The sequence below is a fragment of the Anas acuta genome, chromosome 1 (genome assembly GCF_963932015.1).
Source record: "Anas acuta chromosome 1, bAnaAcu1.1, whole genome shotgun sequence".
Lineage (NCBI taxonomy): Eukaryota > Metazoa > Chordata > Aves > Anseriformes > Anatidae > Anas > Anas acuta.
Window position 1 is genome coordinate 61,330,992 of NC_088979.1, and position 19,699 is coordinate 61,350,690.

The following is a 19,699-nucleotide window of genomic DNA, read 5'->3' on the forward strand; positions in this document are numbered from 1 at the left end:
AAACACTCTGTTAACACTGAAGACTTACAGGAAAGTTCCCCGATTCTAATTTTATCCATCAAATATTGGTCAGAAATTCACTTCACTCAGTCATCTCAGTCATCTGATATAAAGATTTAGACATTTCTCAGCATTAAAGTCAGCTTCCCCCTGCTGCCATGAATCCCTGCAGAAACAAGTATGCACTGCTCTCTCATCCCTTATCAACTTTCTGGAACTATAATAAATACATATGGAAAAAACAATAGTTCTTACAGTTGTACATCTTCACCAACCCAAGCTTTTTGTGCAGACTTGTACTCTGCTGTTCTCACCAAACGGATGGATTATCTACCAGAAGTTTCCACTATTTTTTAATATATATGTATACATATATATAGATTTTAGTAACAGAATCTGAGCAGTTGCCAGCCATTTGAATGTTACTTGAAGAGTCATCTGTGCCTACTTGTGAGAGACTAGCTACAGAGAGGTATCAGCTTTAAGAGCATGGTGGGAGTTCATGATTATAAAAGGAATGCAAGCTTCAAGTGAAAACCTACAGACTGTTTGCAACAGTGAACAGCATTTGGATTATTATTCTGGCAAACTCAACTTGCCAAAAAGGTATCTCTGACTCAGTCAAATTCTGCTCTGACTAATCTTGCAGTTAATGAGGATGTATGGACTATGGGGGTGCATGGACTGGGGACATAATTTGTCCCACAATTGCAGCATAGTTAATAACTGGAAGCAATGTCATGTACAGTGCTTTTAATCACAGTACAACAAATCAAAGTGTAACAATTATTTCCTTTCAAGCAAGCTCCATATTCCAATAAACCCATAATTAATTATATCAACAGTACTTGAAAAGTGTAAAAGGAAACGAATACAAAAGAGGCAGCTTGTGAAATCCGCATTTGCATGCTAGTCTCAATATTCCTGGAAGAGACAAAGTTTAAAACTCATAAGGCATTGAATGAATATTAGATTCACTTTAGAAAAAAGTCAGAGTATAGCAATCACGGACATGATTTAACATAACTGCTTTTTTATTTTATTTTTCGAATCATTACCTGTCATTTAAAAGAAATCCAACACACTGAAAGTCTACGTGGAATAACTTCTTGTCAAAAGAACAATATGAATTCTTTTAATTGAGCTATGATTTCCAAATATTATACTATAAATCTCTCTCTTTATTTTTTTTTTCTCAAACATAAAATGTAGGATGCCAAGCACTGCAGTTATTTCATAAGTAGGATTTAGGTTGAATCAATGCTGTTATCACCAAATTAGAAAATGAACTAGTATAGACTCTATTCAAATGGCAGATTAAAGTGCAATACTGAAATATTTTGAGGACCTATGATTTTTTTTATAAGGAAATTATATCTTTAGCCTATTTAATAAAGTCTAAAGCAAAGTATAAATCAATGATTAATATCAGCATTCAGGTGGAATCAACATAGACTTTTTTTGCAGCAAGGCATGAAAAAACAGTATGTTATTAAAAGCCCAGCAGTAACTAACCTGGTTGGATTGTAATTGACTTTTCTGCCAGTGCCCTTTTTTTTTGCTCTCCTTTCTTTAAAAGCAGGCATATCCTTAGCTTATGTTCTTTTTTCAAATACTTCTTTTAACATTTAGTGCTCATTTACAGTCTGACTGAAAACTCATTAATAACAACAGAAGGCCTCCACTGCTTCCAGTGGGTTTTGGATCAGATTCATGCTTACCTTGGATGCTTTGTGCAGCACTGCCAAAGCATGAAGGGATTCATGATATAGGGTAAACACAGACAGCCCCTTGCTTTGTCTGCCCTGGTAATTTTAATGTGTTCACAACTGTTCTCTGGCCCTGAGGCAAATGGTAAGAGACCCATGTCTACACTATTAAACTTTCTTGCCCTCCACAGCAGAGAAGCTGCATCCAAGCTGTCTAGTGGGAATAGACCCTGGCCTGTGCCATTTCCTGAACCATGCTCAGATTTGTCTGGAAGGGAACCAGCCTTCCAGGTCCAAAACCTTGCCAGGTTTTGGACTGCTCTAACACCAAGAACCCAGATGACTGAGTTGCCATACCCAGGACATTCCCTGGCATTGGCTCATCTACTGAAATAGACATAGTCCTTTGCCTTGACTTGCTTTCAGAAATGAGTGGTCAATATTGAGTTCATCTTAGAAAAGAAAAGACAAAAAATGAACCTCAGACAGGTCAGGGCTAGTGGGGGCACTAAACAACTGCTTGGTCTCTACTATGTAAAAGTTTCATCTTCACTTGTATTAGGCCAGTCTCTAATGATACCGGGGGAGCAAGTCTCCTAAGTTTTGCATTAATGTAAATGGAAGTCATATGGTCTATGAGGAGGTTATACCCCTCTTGATATGATCCATCTGATTTGACTTTTATCTGGATCAGTTTTTCAAGGTACATGTTCTGTTTCATTAATTAAACAGTGAGCTTAGGCTGAGTTCTCAACTGAGGAATTCCACTGTCACAAGCTAAGCTGGATGTATTTGTCCTAAACTAGAAACAACCTCTGCCCTGGTCCACAAAGATCAGCTCCATAAATCAGAAACCACCAATACTGTAGAAAAAGCTCAATAGCTTTTACACACAAGAACCAATCCTACAAAAGTGTATGAGACAATTATGGAAATAAGTATACAAAAAAGGAGGAAATAGTCCCCCTTCTTGTTTATTGTCTTGAAAAAAATAAATAAATAAATAAAATAAAAACAGGATAATGTCTAACATTATTTCTTAATTATTGAAAAACATGACTTCCTGTAACCAATAATCAATATATGGCTTTAGTCATCAAGATGCATAATCATCCACCCTGTACTAGCAACTGTGAAAGACAGAAAATGTATTCTGGTAGATAAATTAATTTAATACTGGAGGAGAAGCTTTTTGTTCCTGAGCTTCCATGGAATCCAAAAGCTAAATAGCTTGATTTCCTTGAAAACTGTGGCTGGCGTCCAGCAAAATGAAAATTTCAAGTGAAGCAGCTTGTCACTGTACACATGAATAAGTAAGAACCGATGGATCTTATTAACTAGCATACGAAAGACGAGGCATTGCAGACAGAAGGGATTCTTGATCTGTGCCTTCATTCTTTCTTGGGAGAGTCTGGAGTATACAAAATCCTAGCAGCCAACCATGAATATTTGTTACATTTCCTGTGGTAACTGGACACTGTGAAGTGTGGGAAATAAAGGATGATGACTGCACAAATTACACAGATATTTTCTGACGAAGGAAAGGGAGAGGTGGGTTACATAAGAGGAGGTCATTTTATTTTGGTGCCAGTGTTTATCACTGTGTTTTGTTGCACCTTGGCAATTTCACTTGGCATTTCCTGTTTTGCTCTGAACTTACTGCTGAGACACTGCTTGCCAGTGGAGTTTGCTAGCTACCCTCAGCACATGTTGTCTTGGGTGTCCTTTTGCTGGATGAATGCATATTGCTTCAGATTAGCTCAGTTTACTCACATGAAGTCACACTGTGACCTGCTGTAGCATGACTGTTTACTTTGTCTGCTGAGAGCTGGAGGCAAACAGATGCATCTTATTTGCTGAAAGAAATGGAGCAGGATGAAAACTGTCAAGACAGGATTCCCCCAGCCTATTAGCGTGTATTGCCTGTCTCGACCTCATAGCTGTGCTGCCGGCTGCCGCTGCAATAATTATTCATTGATTTATTTCATCTCACAAAGCCTGCCCTTGTAGCACCAATTGTCTGGGATTTCCCCCCAGTGATGATGCTGCCTAGGATAGGCAGCAATGCATTTGTACTGTTGCTTCCAGCACCCTTCTCTCTGAGCTGCATAAACGGAGGTATTACAACCCACTCCAGAAATCTTGTTCTTAAATGAAGCACGTAAATAGAGCATGAAGGAAACACACAACTCCTGCTTTGCTCTGGGAAGACATACTTGTGGAAGCTCTGTATAAGTACCAGAAAGCAAAGCGAGGAGACATAGGCCATGAAGATCTTGAACTGACTCACTCTGCTTGAGATGAATTGCTCCTCTGAAGAACACTGTTGGTGTAATACTGGTCAGAGCTCAGAAGATAAAGCTGGTAGTGAGAAAGAAGTAGCTGAAGCAACTATAGGAAATCCTAGATCCGAGTAAGCCCTTAGGAACCATCAGCTCAAACACTTTTTTTTGTATATCACTTTAGATCAACAGAAACAGTACACCTAGAATTGAAAATGTTTGAAAGGTTTCTCCAGCTTTTTTGTCTGACAGATTCATGTTGGTGGGAAGATAGTGCTCTAATTTTACACTGTTTTCAGCAATCACTACAAGCTACCAACTTTTCACTCCTTCGTAGAAGTAATGCTTGAGACACTGCTGTGCCAGGCAAACCTTCAGGGTTGGTGAGGGATACTGTAAAAGCACCTTCTTTCCCGGTATGGAGGACTCTGGATCATCTGAGATAGATCAGTTCCCATCATGAGACAAAGAATATTGCTGCCGAAGGAAAGAAAACTACCTTCTTAAATATTCATCACTGATAAAGAATATCTGGACAGACTGACATATCTCCTGCTTGATAGCATCTGAGCAAGAATTTGGAATGTCTTTTAATGCAGAAAGTATGCTAGACTCAAGGCAGCATACACTTTTCAGATAAGGGGGGTTTCATTTACACTGTCATCTCTAGAAACTGATCTCTGTGGGCCTTTCTGAGGCTCCAACACCAACCACAGAGGGCAAGAAGGAAGGCAGCATTGCCTAGGACAATTTCCTGCCTCAGGAAAAGCATCTCTTCCCCCCCTGTTCCCCACCTTTTCAAGACTAATATGGAAAAGAGTAGCTGATTTTACTCTGTAATAGTTTTGTTTACTGTTAGGTGTGTTGATTGGCTCACCAAAGAGGCTATTTCTTGTGTTTGTGTGGTTAATCAACTGCTGCTGTGCTGGAAAAGGAGGAGGCAATTTGGTAAGAAACACAGCTTCCCTTTTTAAAACTGTTTTCTTCTAACTAATGTGGATGCAGCAGTTCTTTTGAAGACAGGCATTTAAGTTTGTTTACTTTTGTGTGTGGTATCTCAGTAACAGAACAGCCATTACTGCTGGGTTTTAGCTGCTGTTGGAAAGAATTATGTGATGAGGCACTGTCTCAACCTTCCTCCCCCTCGAACACAGTTGCAAATATTGTGAAAATAAACAAACAAAAAGAAAAACAACGAATAAATAGACAGGGATTTGCCACTGCCAACAGCATCACATCAGTTCTGTTTACTTTTCCCAGAGAATACTTCTACAGATTTTTCAGAATCTCTCTCATAAGAGCTCTGGCACCAACTGCAACACAGAAGTCCTAGACTAAGTGACTGCATTGGGCAGATGAATTGTTTGAGCAGGTCCTGAGGGAGAATCCAAGGAATCCAAGGAATATCCAAGGAAAATCCAAGGAATATTTTTGGATCACCTGTATTGTCAACCTTCCCACTATATAGACACAGATATTCTGGAAAACCTCTGGACAACTTTTGCAATTTCTTTTGGAAGTGAACTTCCCAAATAAGAATTGAATTTGGATATACTTCTTTAGCTTGTTTTTAAGTTCATTTTGAGGGATACAGAGATGGTCAGTGTCACATCCACAATCTTAAGGCAGGACCATATGGATACATCACAGATGCAGTGTGGTAAGTATCCATCCTGTATAGAAATACAGCCAACCCATGGCTAAAAACTATCACTTCATTCTACTGATATGTCAGCATCATTATACGGGGACCAGCCCTGAAGGAAAGAGATAGAAGAAATAATGAAACATTAAATTTCAGTGCTGAGATTTTTTTCATACATTGTTTCTTTTAAAATTTGCACCCCACAGAGGATAAAATTAACCTTCACTTTCTTCATTTTAAAATACAGTGAAAACTCTAGCCAAGAGAACCTTGAACCTGAAGGCCTCTTTATATTCACGTTCACTAGTGGGCTTGGGGAGAAGGCAGATGCTCCAAATTTCTACTGCTAATTCAGTGCTCCATTTTCAAATGCTCTCCTACTCTCCTGATAGCACATTTCAGTTATGAGGGTCAGGGCACCCTCATGTTTATGACCACATCTTTACCCATTCTTTTTCTGACTGCCTTCTCTTTCTTCTCCATCCAGCCCCACAAAATGCCAATGCTGTAACTGGAACACAATCAACATGTGGGATTGTTTCATGAGTCCTGTCAAGAACTTTGGGTCATCACTGATGTGCTGGAGTCTGTGCCATCACAATGGCATTGATCTTGGATATATGAGCCAAAAAGTTTAGCTTGGTTTGTTTGTAACAGGCACAAACATGTCTTTGGTTTCTGTGCAGACATACCCCTAAGTGACATCCTGACCACTGCTGAAATGGCCACTCTTGAACTTAGCCAGGACCAAAACAAGTCAAAATGCTTTACTGTTAACATTTTCGGTACGAACAAATTCAGCATCTGTGATGCAAACCATTTCGATACTTTCCAAACATTTTCAAAAGAGTTGACATGAAAGAATGTTTATTTCTGCACAGAATTTCAGAATGCTTGGTTTTCATTCCAGGGCAAAACAAAAATAAATGTCACAATCTTGACATTTTCTGTGAAATGGAATTACTGCTCTTTACTTAGGCTTTATGCAAAATATGATTTAATGCTGAGATGGATATAAATAATTAAAAGCATCTGAACAGATTTCTCACTCAAATTGAGAATTAGAGACTTTCATTAAAATGAGTGTTCAAATTTCACTATGTTCCAAATACCCATAGTCCTGTAAAATCAAGAGATATGATGTTTACTGCCAAATATCTAATATTCTTGGTTGGATTTAGGAATGAAAATGTGCTAGAATTCAATTTGCTTGTTCTCTCAGATATGACTGATGTCTCACATTAATGTACCTTTGTTTTACAACTGGTGATACAGTTGTTCCTAATCAAAGTCCTTCATGGTTGTCCACATCGGTTCACAAATAAAAAACACTGAAGACTGTTTATTATCTAAAGAAGCCCACAACACTGTCACTTGTCAACTTTTCAAACCAGTGCTGAATTTGGAACAATGATGTTGCATCAGATGGTGAAGAATCTACATTGTTATGAAAATAAGAATCCTGTATATCTCCACCTGAAGGACTGAAGTCACTATTACATGTGGGATATTACTAAAATCCATAGGCTTGAAACACCCTAAGTTGAACCAGAATGGTGTGGTTACTGTTCTCCAGTATGAGACAGGACAAAGGGGACATGCAGTAAATTGAACACAAAAGTAAAAATAGATAATAAGAATTAATTATATAAAAGGAATGCCTGCAGTTCTCAGAAATGGACCATTTAAAAGGAACATAAAATTGTGCTGCTACTTCCTGTTAAGCACTGACTGGGTATGAACACGAGAGTCCCCACTGGGTCAAACTAAGGGTCTGTCAGCTCCAGGATCCTTTTCTGAAAGATGCAGATAATTACAAGACTGAGTAAAAAAATGAAGTGATATTTCCTGTGTGATATTGGGGCTGTACAGCCTCCTCCAATGTCTATATGACTGGATATCAGCTTTGGAAGTGTGCGTAGGAGTGCTAAGAATTTGGGTTTATTTTCATTGTAAGCACATCAAATGCAAAATAAATATAATAAAGCTTTATGACAATAACTATTCGATTTTCAGCTGAAATATAAATTAGTTTTGATTTGTTCTTTTCTAATAATCTTCAGGTAAAAATTGTCTATCGTAATCTTACACCATAGCTTAATTTTCATGTCACAACAGAAAACCAAAGCAACCACACACTGTAAGATTTTAGGCAGTAAGAGCAAACACTGAAATCAACCAGGAAGAGAAATGCTTCAGTGAAAAAAAATAATAATATTGTCACAATAGAAAAACAAATATCTCTACACTGTGAAAATATTTTAGTTTTCGGATTCTGAAATGGATAATTATCTTTCGAATACTGTATTTATCCTAAAACAGATCTTTTTTGTGACACATTATCTAGACAGTGGTAGCCTTACAGATGAGGAGAAAACTGCACATTAAGGGGATATCTTCCAGGCTGTAAAATGTTCATAAAAATTCTGCAAACAGAAATGAAGGGTGCTTGTGCTTTCTCTAGACTCTTCTAATGCCTTTCCTTGCTATAGTAATGCAAGTCACAATTGTTTCTTCAGAAAAATCACACAGTATGTGCTGGACAGCAATGGTATTGCAAGCAGTTCAGTCTCCTTTGTTATTTTCTGCACAGCGCATCTACAGCTAGCCAAGAGTGGGACTTTTTCATGACTCACATTAAACTGTTAGTAGCAATGTTTTGGCTTTTTCCCACTTCTCTGTAACTACTGCAAAAGATTCAGACTGAAAGCTGCAAGTAGTCCATAGTGAATCAGAGATGATGACTCTCCTGTGTTTAGATAGCTAATCTGAAAATTAGTCATAGAAAGTCACCCTCATTCCCTGGTAATTAAGGCAATTATATAAACAGATATTAATCTTTCTCAGAGAAGTATTGTGAAGATAAATTCATTAAAGTTTTAATGCTTTGAGAATTTTACTTCAAAGATGTTATACAAGTCCAACGTCTCATGTAATCATTCCTCCAGAACTCACAGGTGAAAGAAGACAAAAGGTGAGAACACAGCTTTTTGTGTTAGTCATGTTTTGTAAGTTGTTAGCTTTTGCCACAAAGAAAGTAAAACTATTACATTGTATCAGTATAATGTAGGAATAATGAGATGCAGATATGAACATTATCTTTATTAAGTTGCTTAAGAGGAAAAGCTGACTGGCTTAGAGGATAAGGGACTGGGATTTCATCTCAGAAACCCCAGTGGGAATTTAATTTGCAATCCACTGTTGAGATGTTAGCTGCACAATAGTAGCTTACTCTAATCTGCTGATAGAAACAAATTATTTACTAGCTGTCAAAGGGATACCCGCCTTTGACAGGTCAGTATTCCCTATACATACACATTAAATCCTGTTATTTTCCAAGTTTGAGCCAATTTCAGCAATGAATATTTGGCAAACTTTAATCCCAACTAGGTACATCTAAATATTTGCACTATTTTCCATTGGTAACTATCTTCCTAGGACTTCCAGTGCTTACACTGGAGAATGTGAAATACTTAACTTATACGTGAAGCTACCTGAACTGGAAACATTTCACTTAGGATATGGGTAAAAAGGGTTTTATATGGGTGGCAAACATCTGAACAGTGTCAATATTTTGTATGTGTTTTCTGTTCTCGTTATATAAATTACTAAACTTTTTGGGGGGAACAAACAGGTTACTGAAGCATAGACTTGCATATACAGACCTATTTTTAATGAAATTCTAACAATAATTCACAAAACTTGAAGCTTATACATTGATGGGCTAAATAAAGGAAAGGTCTTCCTAATCTTATTTCCTGAGCATCTGGCTGCAAGTTTACACATCTTCTTTTGCCCAGACACAGAAGGCAAGCATCTGTACCAACCCATGCTCAACCAGCAGGAAGGAGAGAAGGCTTAAATCTTTATCTCAATAGCCTGATTGTAAGCAAACTCATCCAGGTTAAATGGAAGTCATGTTTCATTTGCTCTTTTCTTTTTGGAATCCACATGAGTACTCACTCAGCCAGTCTGAGCACAGATGATGGGCAAGGAATCATTCCTTCTTTTGTTCTGAAGCAGAAACAATTCCACTTTGCATGGAATAACTTAATATTAACTGTATCAAATTATGAGAAACAATGGTACAATGGAGCAATCTGATTATTATTCACCCTTATTGAGGAAAAAAAAACACCTATGTCCTTGCTCCACAGATATTTAATATGAAGTATTTCAACATGTAACTGTCTCCTCCTTCCCAGGAATGCCTTAGATGTTGAATAGTGACAAAAATCTGTACATTCTGCTAGAAAGAGTGTGTGCAGATTAAGGCACTGATTTGGGTTTCATGAAGTCTAGTTTCAAGTCCAATGTTTTAATCTAAAAATACCTGGTTAGGAACTCTATACATGATCATTCACCTTCTATTTGACTTGCTAACTAAAGTTACTACTTGTAAAAAACAGTAGAAGAAAGGTGTGTGTGTATTACTGCTAATCTTCACTCAAGTCTCATTTTACATGGAGTAAGAGGGATTTCCTGTCTAACAATACATCTGTAGCTTCAATGGCAACTCCTTTCAAGCTTGGAGAAATCACTTCAGCTCAGTTCACAATTATTACAGTTTTGTTTATTTAAACTGTAAGTTCTGCAGAGCTGAAAACTTCTCTCATTGCATGTATTTTGCAAGAAATTGCATACTATACAACTGTGTGATTGCTGAAACAATCACACAGTATACATGTATGACTACTGAAACTACGAATTTCAGAGTTCAACAGGACAATATCCTGACAAAAATGCTTCTGTGTGTTAACAAAGTTCTTCCTGGGAAAACAGGCTGATGCCCTAAACATCAGTAAGACAGCATGTGTGCCGCCAGCCAATGACTTGGTCATTAAATCTTATTCTGTGATAAGGTCACCCACTTAGTGGATGAAGAGTAGGTGGCAGATGTAATCTTAAAGGATTTTATCAAGGCCTTTGATACTGTATCTCATGGCATCCTTCTGGACAAATTGTCCAACTGTGATGTACTGTCCTGATGGTAGAGATCAGAGGGTTGTAGCAAATGGGGCTACCTCTGGCTGATGGACAGTCACTAGTGGTGTTCCCTGGTGCTCCATTCTGTGATGTCCTCTTCAAAATTTTTATCAGTGATGTGGATGCAGGAGTAGAATGTATCCTCAGGAAGTTTGCTGATGATACTAAACTGGGAGGTACATCCTTTGAGGAGAGGCTGAGGACACCTGGGTTGTCTAGTCTAGAGAAAGGTGGCCGTGGGGTGACCTCATTGTTCTCCACAACTTTCCAAGGAGGGGAAGCACAGAGGGAGGTTCCAGTCTTTGCCCCCTGGGGGCTAACGGAAGGATGTGCGGGAATGGCACAAAGCTGTGCCACGGGAGGTCCAGACTGGATGTCAGGATAAGTTTATTTACCAAGAGGGTGGTCAAACACTGGAACAGGCTTCCTAGAGAAGTGGTTGTTGCCCCATACCTGTCAGCGTTCAACAGGCATCTGGACAATGTCCTCAATAACATGCTTTAACTTTTGGTTCAGGCAGTTGGACTTGATGATCTCTGAAGCTCTCTTCCAACTGAACTGTTCTATTCTAGACTCTGATCATTACTTGAACCTGTAGATTATTTTGTTATTTTAGAAGATCAGATATGCCCAGGCTATAACACCAGGTAATGAAAGTTGTTGCCATTTGATTATTTTGTTGTTGTTGTTGCCTGTGTGAAAGAAAGGTGATCTCAGTTCAGTTCACAATAAGCCAGTAGTCCATCAGAAAACCACAAATCCATTCTAGTGGAATTCTGGATGATCATTTCCCACAGAGAGGTCAGGAGCCAAAAGGATATCAGTGTTCTCAGGCCTTGAAATTACTCCTCCATATAAGAGGGAGGCATGTTGGAAGATCTGTCTGTATTACACTTTTATTGGCAAAGAGGCTTTTATCTCCAAGGCTGATGATCCTGTACAGAGACTTATTGATTCCCATAGCTAACTTTCCTCAATTATGAAATGACCCACATTTGTACTTTCAGTTTGGAGTTAAAGTTGTTAGCTTATAATATAATATTTCTATAATATTCTATATAATATACAGAAATAAAGTAAATTGCACATTACAGAGTGCTGGTCTAGGTTGTGTCAATTTTCATGAATTTCCATTTAAAATTATTTAATTTTTTTTACCACATCATCTCATAAAAGTGCAATACTACAAATAATGGCATGAATTGAAAAAAGGAGGCAGTCTCCCAGGAACTTCATATGCATAAAGTAATGGGTGATAAAAAATCAGAAGGTAAGACAACTTCTAGTTTTAGAGCCTATTCTGCCAATTGTCATTTAATTAATTGTATCAGAGGTTTAATAAAAGACTATTTATTCCAGCTGTTACCCTAGAAATGAACAAAACCTGTGAAGTACGCAAAAAAGTCAAAAACATTGCACATGCCTTCACCTGTATTTCTTTGTTACTTTCAATCCATCTGCTCATTGCTGAACTATTCATATGTAACTGCACTTAGTATTATGCAGTAGCTTCCTAGCTCATAAAATATTGATTCAGGTTTTTTATTCTATATCTTTTTTGAACTTTGATCTTTCATAGTTAGTGCTGCCCTGATGAAATATTTAGAAGTACAACATTTTCCATGCGAAAGGTAAATTTAGAGGTTTTATATGGTAGCCTTTGTTAATGCACCAGCTTCAACCCACAGGAGACCCAGGCTGAACTCTGTCTTGGTCACATTTAGTTGAAAACTGAGTTTGTAGAAATCCTCAAACCCAAAGCAAAAAATGTTTAAGGTAAAAGTCAATTTTCTGACTTAAATGGAGTAGGCTTACCACACTTCCTCACTAGATACATTTAGAGAACCTGGAGACAATACATCCTAAGAGCTGACTTTAAAATCTGATCATTTCTTCCTAGCAGATAAAAATGTATTATCTATATAATAAAAGCAGAGACCCAACTTAAACAAACAAACAAATCTGCATGTATTAATAGGTTTTGAATGTTATCAACTAACTGCCAAAGCAAACAAAACTACTGCACTATCTTTACAAATTTAATCAATTCCTATACTTAGAATAATAAACAAAGCATTCTCTTGAGGTTGAGAACTGATGAAGTCTCAATTTGTATCCCATGGCTGGTTGAATTAAACATCTAGGAACATGCAAGGTCCAGCTAAAACTTTTCCTAGGTCTGGAGGACTTATGAGAGGACTTACACCCACCAGTGTTTCTCTGATAGCTGGTAGAGGCCTTCTTCCCAAGTATAAGTCTCTTCTCTCCATCTAGTCACTGACTTTCATGAAACTTGTAGAAATTCAATTATTTTGAAATCTTCATCATAGAATCACAGAGTCATAGAATCATTCAGGTTGGAAAACACCTTCAGGATCAAGTCCAACTGTCAATCTGACCTACTCAGTTTCATCACTAAACCTCTCATCACTAAACTCTTAGTTCCACATCTCTTAAGTATTTTCAGGGATGGGAACTCCACCACTTCCCTGAGCAGCCCAATCCAATGCTTGACCACTCTGTCCATGAAGAAATGCTTTATTCAATCTAACACCTCCTATCCCCCACCCATCCCACCGCCAGTGCAATTTGAGACCATTTCTTGCCTCCTACTGCTTGCCACCTATGAAAAGAGACTGACACTCTCCTTGCTACAGCCTCCTTTCAGGTAGTTGTACAGAGTGATAAGGCCTCAGCCTGTTTTTCTCCAGGCTAAACAACCCCAGTTTCTTCAGCTACTCTTATTAAGTCTTGTTTTCTAGACATTCATTAGCTTCATTGCTTTTTTCTGAACATGACTGAGCAACTCAATAACCTTCTTGTAGTGAGATGTCCAAAACAGAATAAACATTTGAGGTGAGGTCTCACTAGTGCCACATACAAAAGGACAATCACTTTCCCAGTCCTGTTGGCCATACCATTTGTGATGCAAGCCAGGGTGCCATTTGCCTTCTTGGACATCTGGGCACATTGCTGGCTCATGTTCAGCTGGCTGTTGACCAGCACACCCAGGACTTTTTCTGCTGGGCAACTTTCCAGACACTCTACCCCATGCCTAAACTGCTGTACATTACAACCCAAGTTCAGGACCCAGCACTTAGCCTTGCTGAATGTAATGAGATTGGACTCGGCTGATTGATCTAGTCTATCCTGATCTCTCTGCAGAGCTTTCCTGTCTTCAAGAAGATCAACAGTCCCTCCCAACTTGGTATCATCTACGAACATACTGAGGGTGCACTCAGTTGCCTCATCCAGATCATTGATAAAAATGTTTTACAATACTGTCTTCAGTATTGATCCCTGGGGAACACCTCTGGTGACCAGCCACAAACTGGACTGAACTCCATTCACTATAACAGTTTAAGCCCAGCCACGTAGCTGGTTCTTCACCCAGCCAATTGTGCACCTGTCCAAGCCACGAGCAGACAGTCTCTCCAGCACTGTGGAGGAGATGATGTCAAACACTTTACTAAAATCCAGGTAGACAACATCCATATCCATTCCCTCATCTACTGAGTGTGTCATCCTTGTCATAGAAGGAGATCAGGTTAGTCAAGCAGGACCTGCCTTCCATAAACCCACGCTGTCTGGGTTTGATCACTTGATCATCTGGCATGTGCCATATGATGACTTTTAAGATGATCTGTTCCATGACCTTCCCTAGCAACGAGGTCAGACTGACAGGCTGGATCCTCCTTTCCTGTAGATTGGAATCATATTCAAGAATCTACAGTCAACTAGGATCTCCCCATTAGCCAGGACTGCTGGTAAATTACTGAAAGTGGCTTGGCAAGCACTTCAGCCAGCTCCCACAGAACCCTTGGATGAGTCCCATCCAGTCTCATAGATTTATGAACATTCAAATGATGAAGTAGCTCACTTACATTTTCCCATTGGATCATAGGAGCATCATCTCCCTCCTTGTTACCATCTTCCAACTCAGGGGACTGGGTACCCTGAGAACAATTGGCCTTACTAATAAAGACTGAGGCCAAAAAGGCATTGAGTACCTCAGCCTTATGCTCATCTTTCATCACTACATTTCTCCTCACATCCTGCAAAAGACGGAGATTCTTCTTACTCCTTCTGTTGCTGTTGATATATTTATAAAAGTATTTTATTTTTTTTTTGTCTCTTACTGCACTAGCCAAATGGAGTTCCAGACGGGTTTTTGCCCTTCTAATTTCCTTCCTGCACAACTTCACAACAGCTCTATGGTCCTCCTGATTTCCCTGCCCCTTCTTCCAGAGTTCATAAAATCTCTTTTTTTTTTTCTCCTGAGTTTCTGAAGAAGTTCTCTGTTCATCCAAGCTGGTCTTTTCCCCTAACAGCTTGACTATTAGCACATTGGGACAGCCTGCTCCTGCTCCTATAAGATTTCTTTCTTGAAGAAGGTGCAGCCTTCCTGAACTTCTTTGCTTTTCAAGTCTGGCTTGCAAGGGACTCTTGTCAAACTGGTCTCTAAATAGGCCAAAGTCTGCCCTCTGGAAATTCAAGGTATCAGTTACTCAGCTAATTCAAGGTATCAGTTAATCAGCTAACCTCCTTCCTTATTTCTCCCAAAATTAAAAACACTAGTATTTCATGATCACTGTGCTCAAAACAGCCTCCAAACATCACATTACCCACAAGCTTTTCACAGCTTGCAAATAACAGGTCAAGTGGGGCAACAGGTATCTCCTTGTATTTGATTAAAACAGATTTTGGTTGAAGGCTGCCAAGGATATTAGGGAAAGAGAAATAGAGTGGCACACAGACATACACATGTCCAAAGTAAGCACAAACTCCTGCTTCTGTTCTGTTATAGCTTTATAGGGATAAGGTACTGAGATCAATAAAGCAGTATATAAATAAGAAAATAGACATTTAATACGATGATAATCTCTCCCACTCCCTACTGCTTTGTTTTATATTTCAAAAATGAGACTTCATATTGTCCATTTTGAATGCACTGTGCACAGCTTATCATTAAGGCAAGCTGTTTCGGCAGACAGAAAAGCAGAAGCAGAGAAAAAAGCCTCGAGGTTCTATCACTCCAAATTTTTAATTCACAATGTTTTGTATAAACTAGAGGTTGCACACAAGTCAGGTTGTTCAGGATATGCTTCTAGGGAGATGACTTCATGTATACAGTACACTGACTATTTTCAATAGGAAACTGTATTTTAAATCATAAAAGTAACATAAAGTTACAACACTGGAGACAGTGTTATAATTCATACACAGGATGGGATTTACTTCACCTAACTTTAATCATTTAGAAGTTACAACTCTACTTGTTTAATCATCTAGGCTTTCCTCATACCCAGTGTAGAATGGGAGGAATGTAGGAGGAATTAAACTCTCAAAATGACTGTATCTTCATAGCCTAAGGATGTGATGACTACATTTTGAGCTTTTAGATGGACAAAGTCAGATCTGAAGCATGTCATCCCTAAAAAGCAGTGGAGTGAATTTGTTAGTATCAAGATGAATTTTCAGTATTTGTAAGATCCATAGATTTGTTCCAATAACACAATAAACCCTTTCTACCACCACAAGGCAAATAATTAAATTATATCCTCTCAGGACTGTAGTCTCAGAAATCTTACCAAAATGGCAAGTTTTGCTTCTTTTTATACTAAATACAAACTATGTTCTTCAGGTGCCAGAAAATCAAGTAATTTGTGGGTATGTACATAAAAGTCTGTAACTTAGAGAAAAGGTTAGAATAAAAAGAAAAGAGAAATAAACACAGTTTACTGCAACACTCTTCATCTCAAATTCATTTGCAAGAGGAATAATAGTTGTATGACCAAATCTGGAGTTTCATGGAAATGAAACCTGAAAATAAAGTTTTCAAGTACATGTTACCTACCAGACAGCTAGCCAACTGAAATATAAAAAATACATTTCATTCAAAGTATTTATATGGATTGATATTCTAAACTCATTTCACATGATATAACATCTGTGCTTATTTTACTGAGACTATTGGAATGTGGAAAATAATCCATTTGATATTGTGTCATACAAATGTTTTGGTAAAAGACATTTCAGAGAAAACTTGAAGGCCTATATTTTTCATACACAACAAATTTCCCATGTGTTTCTTATGACTACAATGGATCTTTGTTTTAAAAAAATGAACAAGTTTCTTTTGTATTTTATGTACCCTGTCACCTTTTAATGTAAGACTGTTTTGTTGCAGAAGAAATACATAGAGATCAGTCTTACCTTCTGGCTCCCTGATCTTACGTCCTGCTGCAGATTTCCGTAGCACGCTCCGTCCTGAGTTGAACAAGCTAGTTAACTCATCAAGGGGACTGGTCAGTGACCTTGAGTTTGTAGGGCTGTACGGAAATGAAGATGATGAATTAGAGTTCAATTTTCTGTGATCTGCTCTTGCCACCTTTGGAGAGTAAGGCAGTTTGGAGAATGGAGAAGATGAACATCCAAGCGGAGCAGGGTTTGGTCTCTGAGGTACTTTTGATAGATCTGAGTTTGTACCTGTTTTCCCAGTATTAATAAGAAAACTAGCACAAGGGTCTGGAGGAAATGCAAAATGTGTAGAAGACCGGTAGGAAACGGGAGGTGGTACAGGAGGAGGGGGTGGTGGAAGAGGAGGGGGTGGCGTTGAAGGAGGAGTCACTTTGCTGGAAACATTGAACACAACCAAGCCTGGAGATGCTGGTCTTTCATTTTCTCCTTTCTGGCTTTTGGAGTACTGTGGTGATAATGGACTTGAGCCTTCTGACTGCACAGGGTATTTTAGATTGGTTTCCAAGACTGGAAGCTTTTTAACTTCTAGTGGTGTTAGCGGTGATTCATCAGAAGCAGGTGAACATGTGACAGGAGTTGGAGGAAATACAAGAAGTGGAGGCCTGTGAGGGAGCAAGTTTGGGAAAGGGGCTGGAATGTCACATGAGTCTTTATAGTTTACAGCTGCTTGACTGTTTTCATCCAATGTTCCAGCTTCAACGTGAACATTTTTTTTGCTTTCAAACATCAGAGGAGGAGATCCAGTCGCGACTGGAATTATTCCATTACCATTGCTTCCTTCTTCTGGTAGAAAATACTTCATTTCTTCATATACAGACTCTCCTTGCTCTGGGCTTTCTGCTTCAGCAGAACTGCTTTTCATTGCATTCCCTACCATTTCAATATAGACAGGCTCATTTTCTTCCTCTTCTTGTGACATGTAGAGACTCAACACACCATGCTGTGGTCCATCAGCAGATACTGCTCTCTGTACTGTCACAGTGTCATAGCCGCCTGATTTGGTGACTATGTTTGCCTGTTTCACATCCCTAGGCTTTTGGCCAGGTATTTCTTCGTAAGAGCCACTAAGTTTTGTATTGGGACTTCGTTTTGGTTTTCTGGGAGGTATTTTTTTCATGGTACTATAGTCATCACTGTGTGGCCTTGGACGGGTCAGTACTAGGAAAGTGAAAAAGGCATGTGTTACTAACAAAGTCATTTTTTTCTTACACAGGTCCAGTACTTAAGCTTTCAAATCTTTCTCATATAGTTTTACCATGAGAAGCAGTGGCACACACAGGGATTCAGTCAAAAGTATACATATTTCCAGGAATAAAATGCAGAACTTTCAGCTTCAAAACCACAAGCTTTTGCTGCCTGGGCATACAATCTGCTTTGGTAGCCTCTACTGCCACTAAAACTAACACCCAAGGAGATATTTTTTGAATCCAAATGTTCACTGCAAGGTCTGTAACACATGGAAATATGTGCTTGTTACTTCTTTTGCCCCAAGGGAGATGATACAGGGGCATGCTTTTAACTAGGAATTTCAGCATGGTGCTACATTGACATACATGTTATCACCAGCAATTGAAGTATCTGCCTTTTATGTGAGCTACTTCAAGAGCAACTTTTTACATGGGCAGATAGCGATAGAAAAGGAGGAACAGTTTTAAACTTAAAGAGGACAGATTTAGATTAGATGTTAGGAGCAAATTTACATGGAGAATGGTAAGGCATGTGGACAGGTTTCCCAGAGAAGCTGTGGATGCCCCATCCCTGGGGCAAAGCCCCATAGCCTGGCTGGATGGGGTTTTGGGCAACCTGGTCTAGTGGGAGGTTTCCCTACCCATGGCAGGGGGTTTGGAACTGGGTAATCTTTAAGGTTCATTCCATTCCGAGCCATTCTGTAATTCTATTTGGTATATAAAACTTTAATTCTAGGCTGATTATTATCCCTATCTCTGCTTTTTTTTTTGTATTGTTGGGGTGGAAATAATTTACTAAGTTATGGAATCACACACCCTAGGGGTAATTCTTCCACTGAGTGAGCATACAGTTAACAAAACTAGATAGCTTTTCACAGCCTCCAGGTACAGATGGACTGGAGATAACAGACACCAATCATCAATATGTGACTGGTCTTTTAAGATCAAAATTAAATGGTATAAATTGAGCTGGTTTTGGACAAAGACTCGGTGAATACATAATTCTTGAAAAATGAGCACAGCAGGGAAACCAGTCTGACTGTTTTGCAAGTGCATAAGCACTTGTGTTAAGACCACACAAACATATATAAATTGTCATTCTTTCAAAAACTCTGCTACAGCTTTTTGGTTAAATCAATCATTTCTTTCAGTGCTGGGCACAGAAAGCCTAAACCACTACTCCTTAATTGAAACTGAAGTTTATAGTTTGAAAGTATTATATTGGACACAGTTCATCTCACTTTACAAGGATATTGAATGAGAAAAGAAGTCAGAAAAATGGACTTACATCTAATAAACTGGGCATGAGTAATTATTTTGCAAGAGGGAGCTGCAAAAATCTACAGCTATTGTACGCAGGTGTAGAGAATAGTTACCCGTAGCTTTAAACCTAACCTGAAAAATATTCCCTGATAAGCTTAGAGGGGGCTCTTTACACAAACCATGACAAGTCAGGCTTAACAAGGAAAAGCAGAATGCATCCCTCATCTTCATCAAGAGTGTAGGAGGAGAGAAGAATAGAACTCAAAACTGGACCTAATGCACAATAAATGCATTGCAACACTTTGGGACTTTCATAGCAGCTTCATTCCAAACAAAAAGCGAACAATAAGCAAGTTATGGCACAAG

General features: G+C 38.7%; 1 protein-coding gene across 3 annotated transcripts in view; it reads right to left on the bottom strand.

The window, feature by feature from the left end:
* MYO16 (myosin XVI) overlaps nucleotides 1–19,699 on the bottom strand; it is a 370,616-nt gene that overhangs the window by 25,820 nt on the left and 325,097 nt on the right. For all 3 annotated transcript variants that reach the window (XM_068678649.1, XM_068678640.1, XM_068678659.1), the window contains one exon: nucleotides 16,839–18,041. In XM_068678649.1, the coding sequence (XP_068534750.1) occupies nucleotides 16,839–18,041 (1,203 nt within the window). The remainder of the gene's footprint in view (nucleotides 1–16,838; nucleotides 18,042–19,699) is intronic.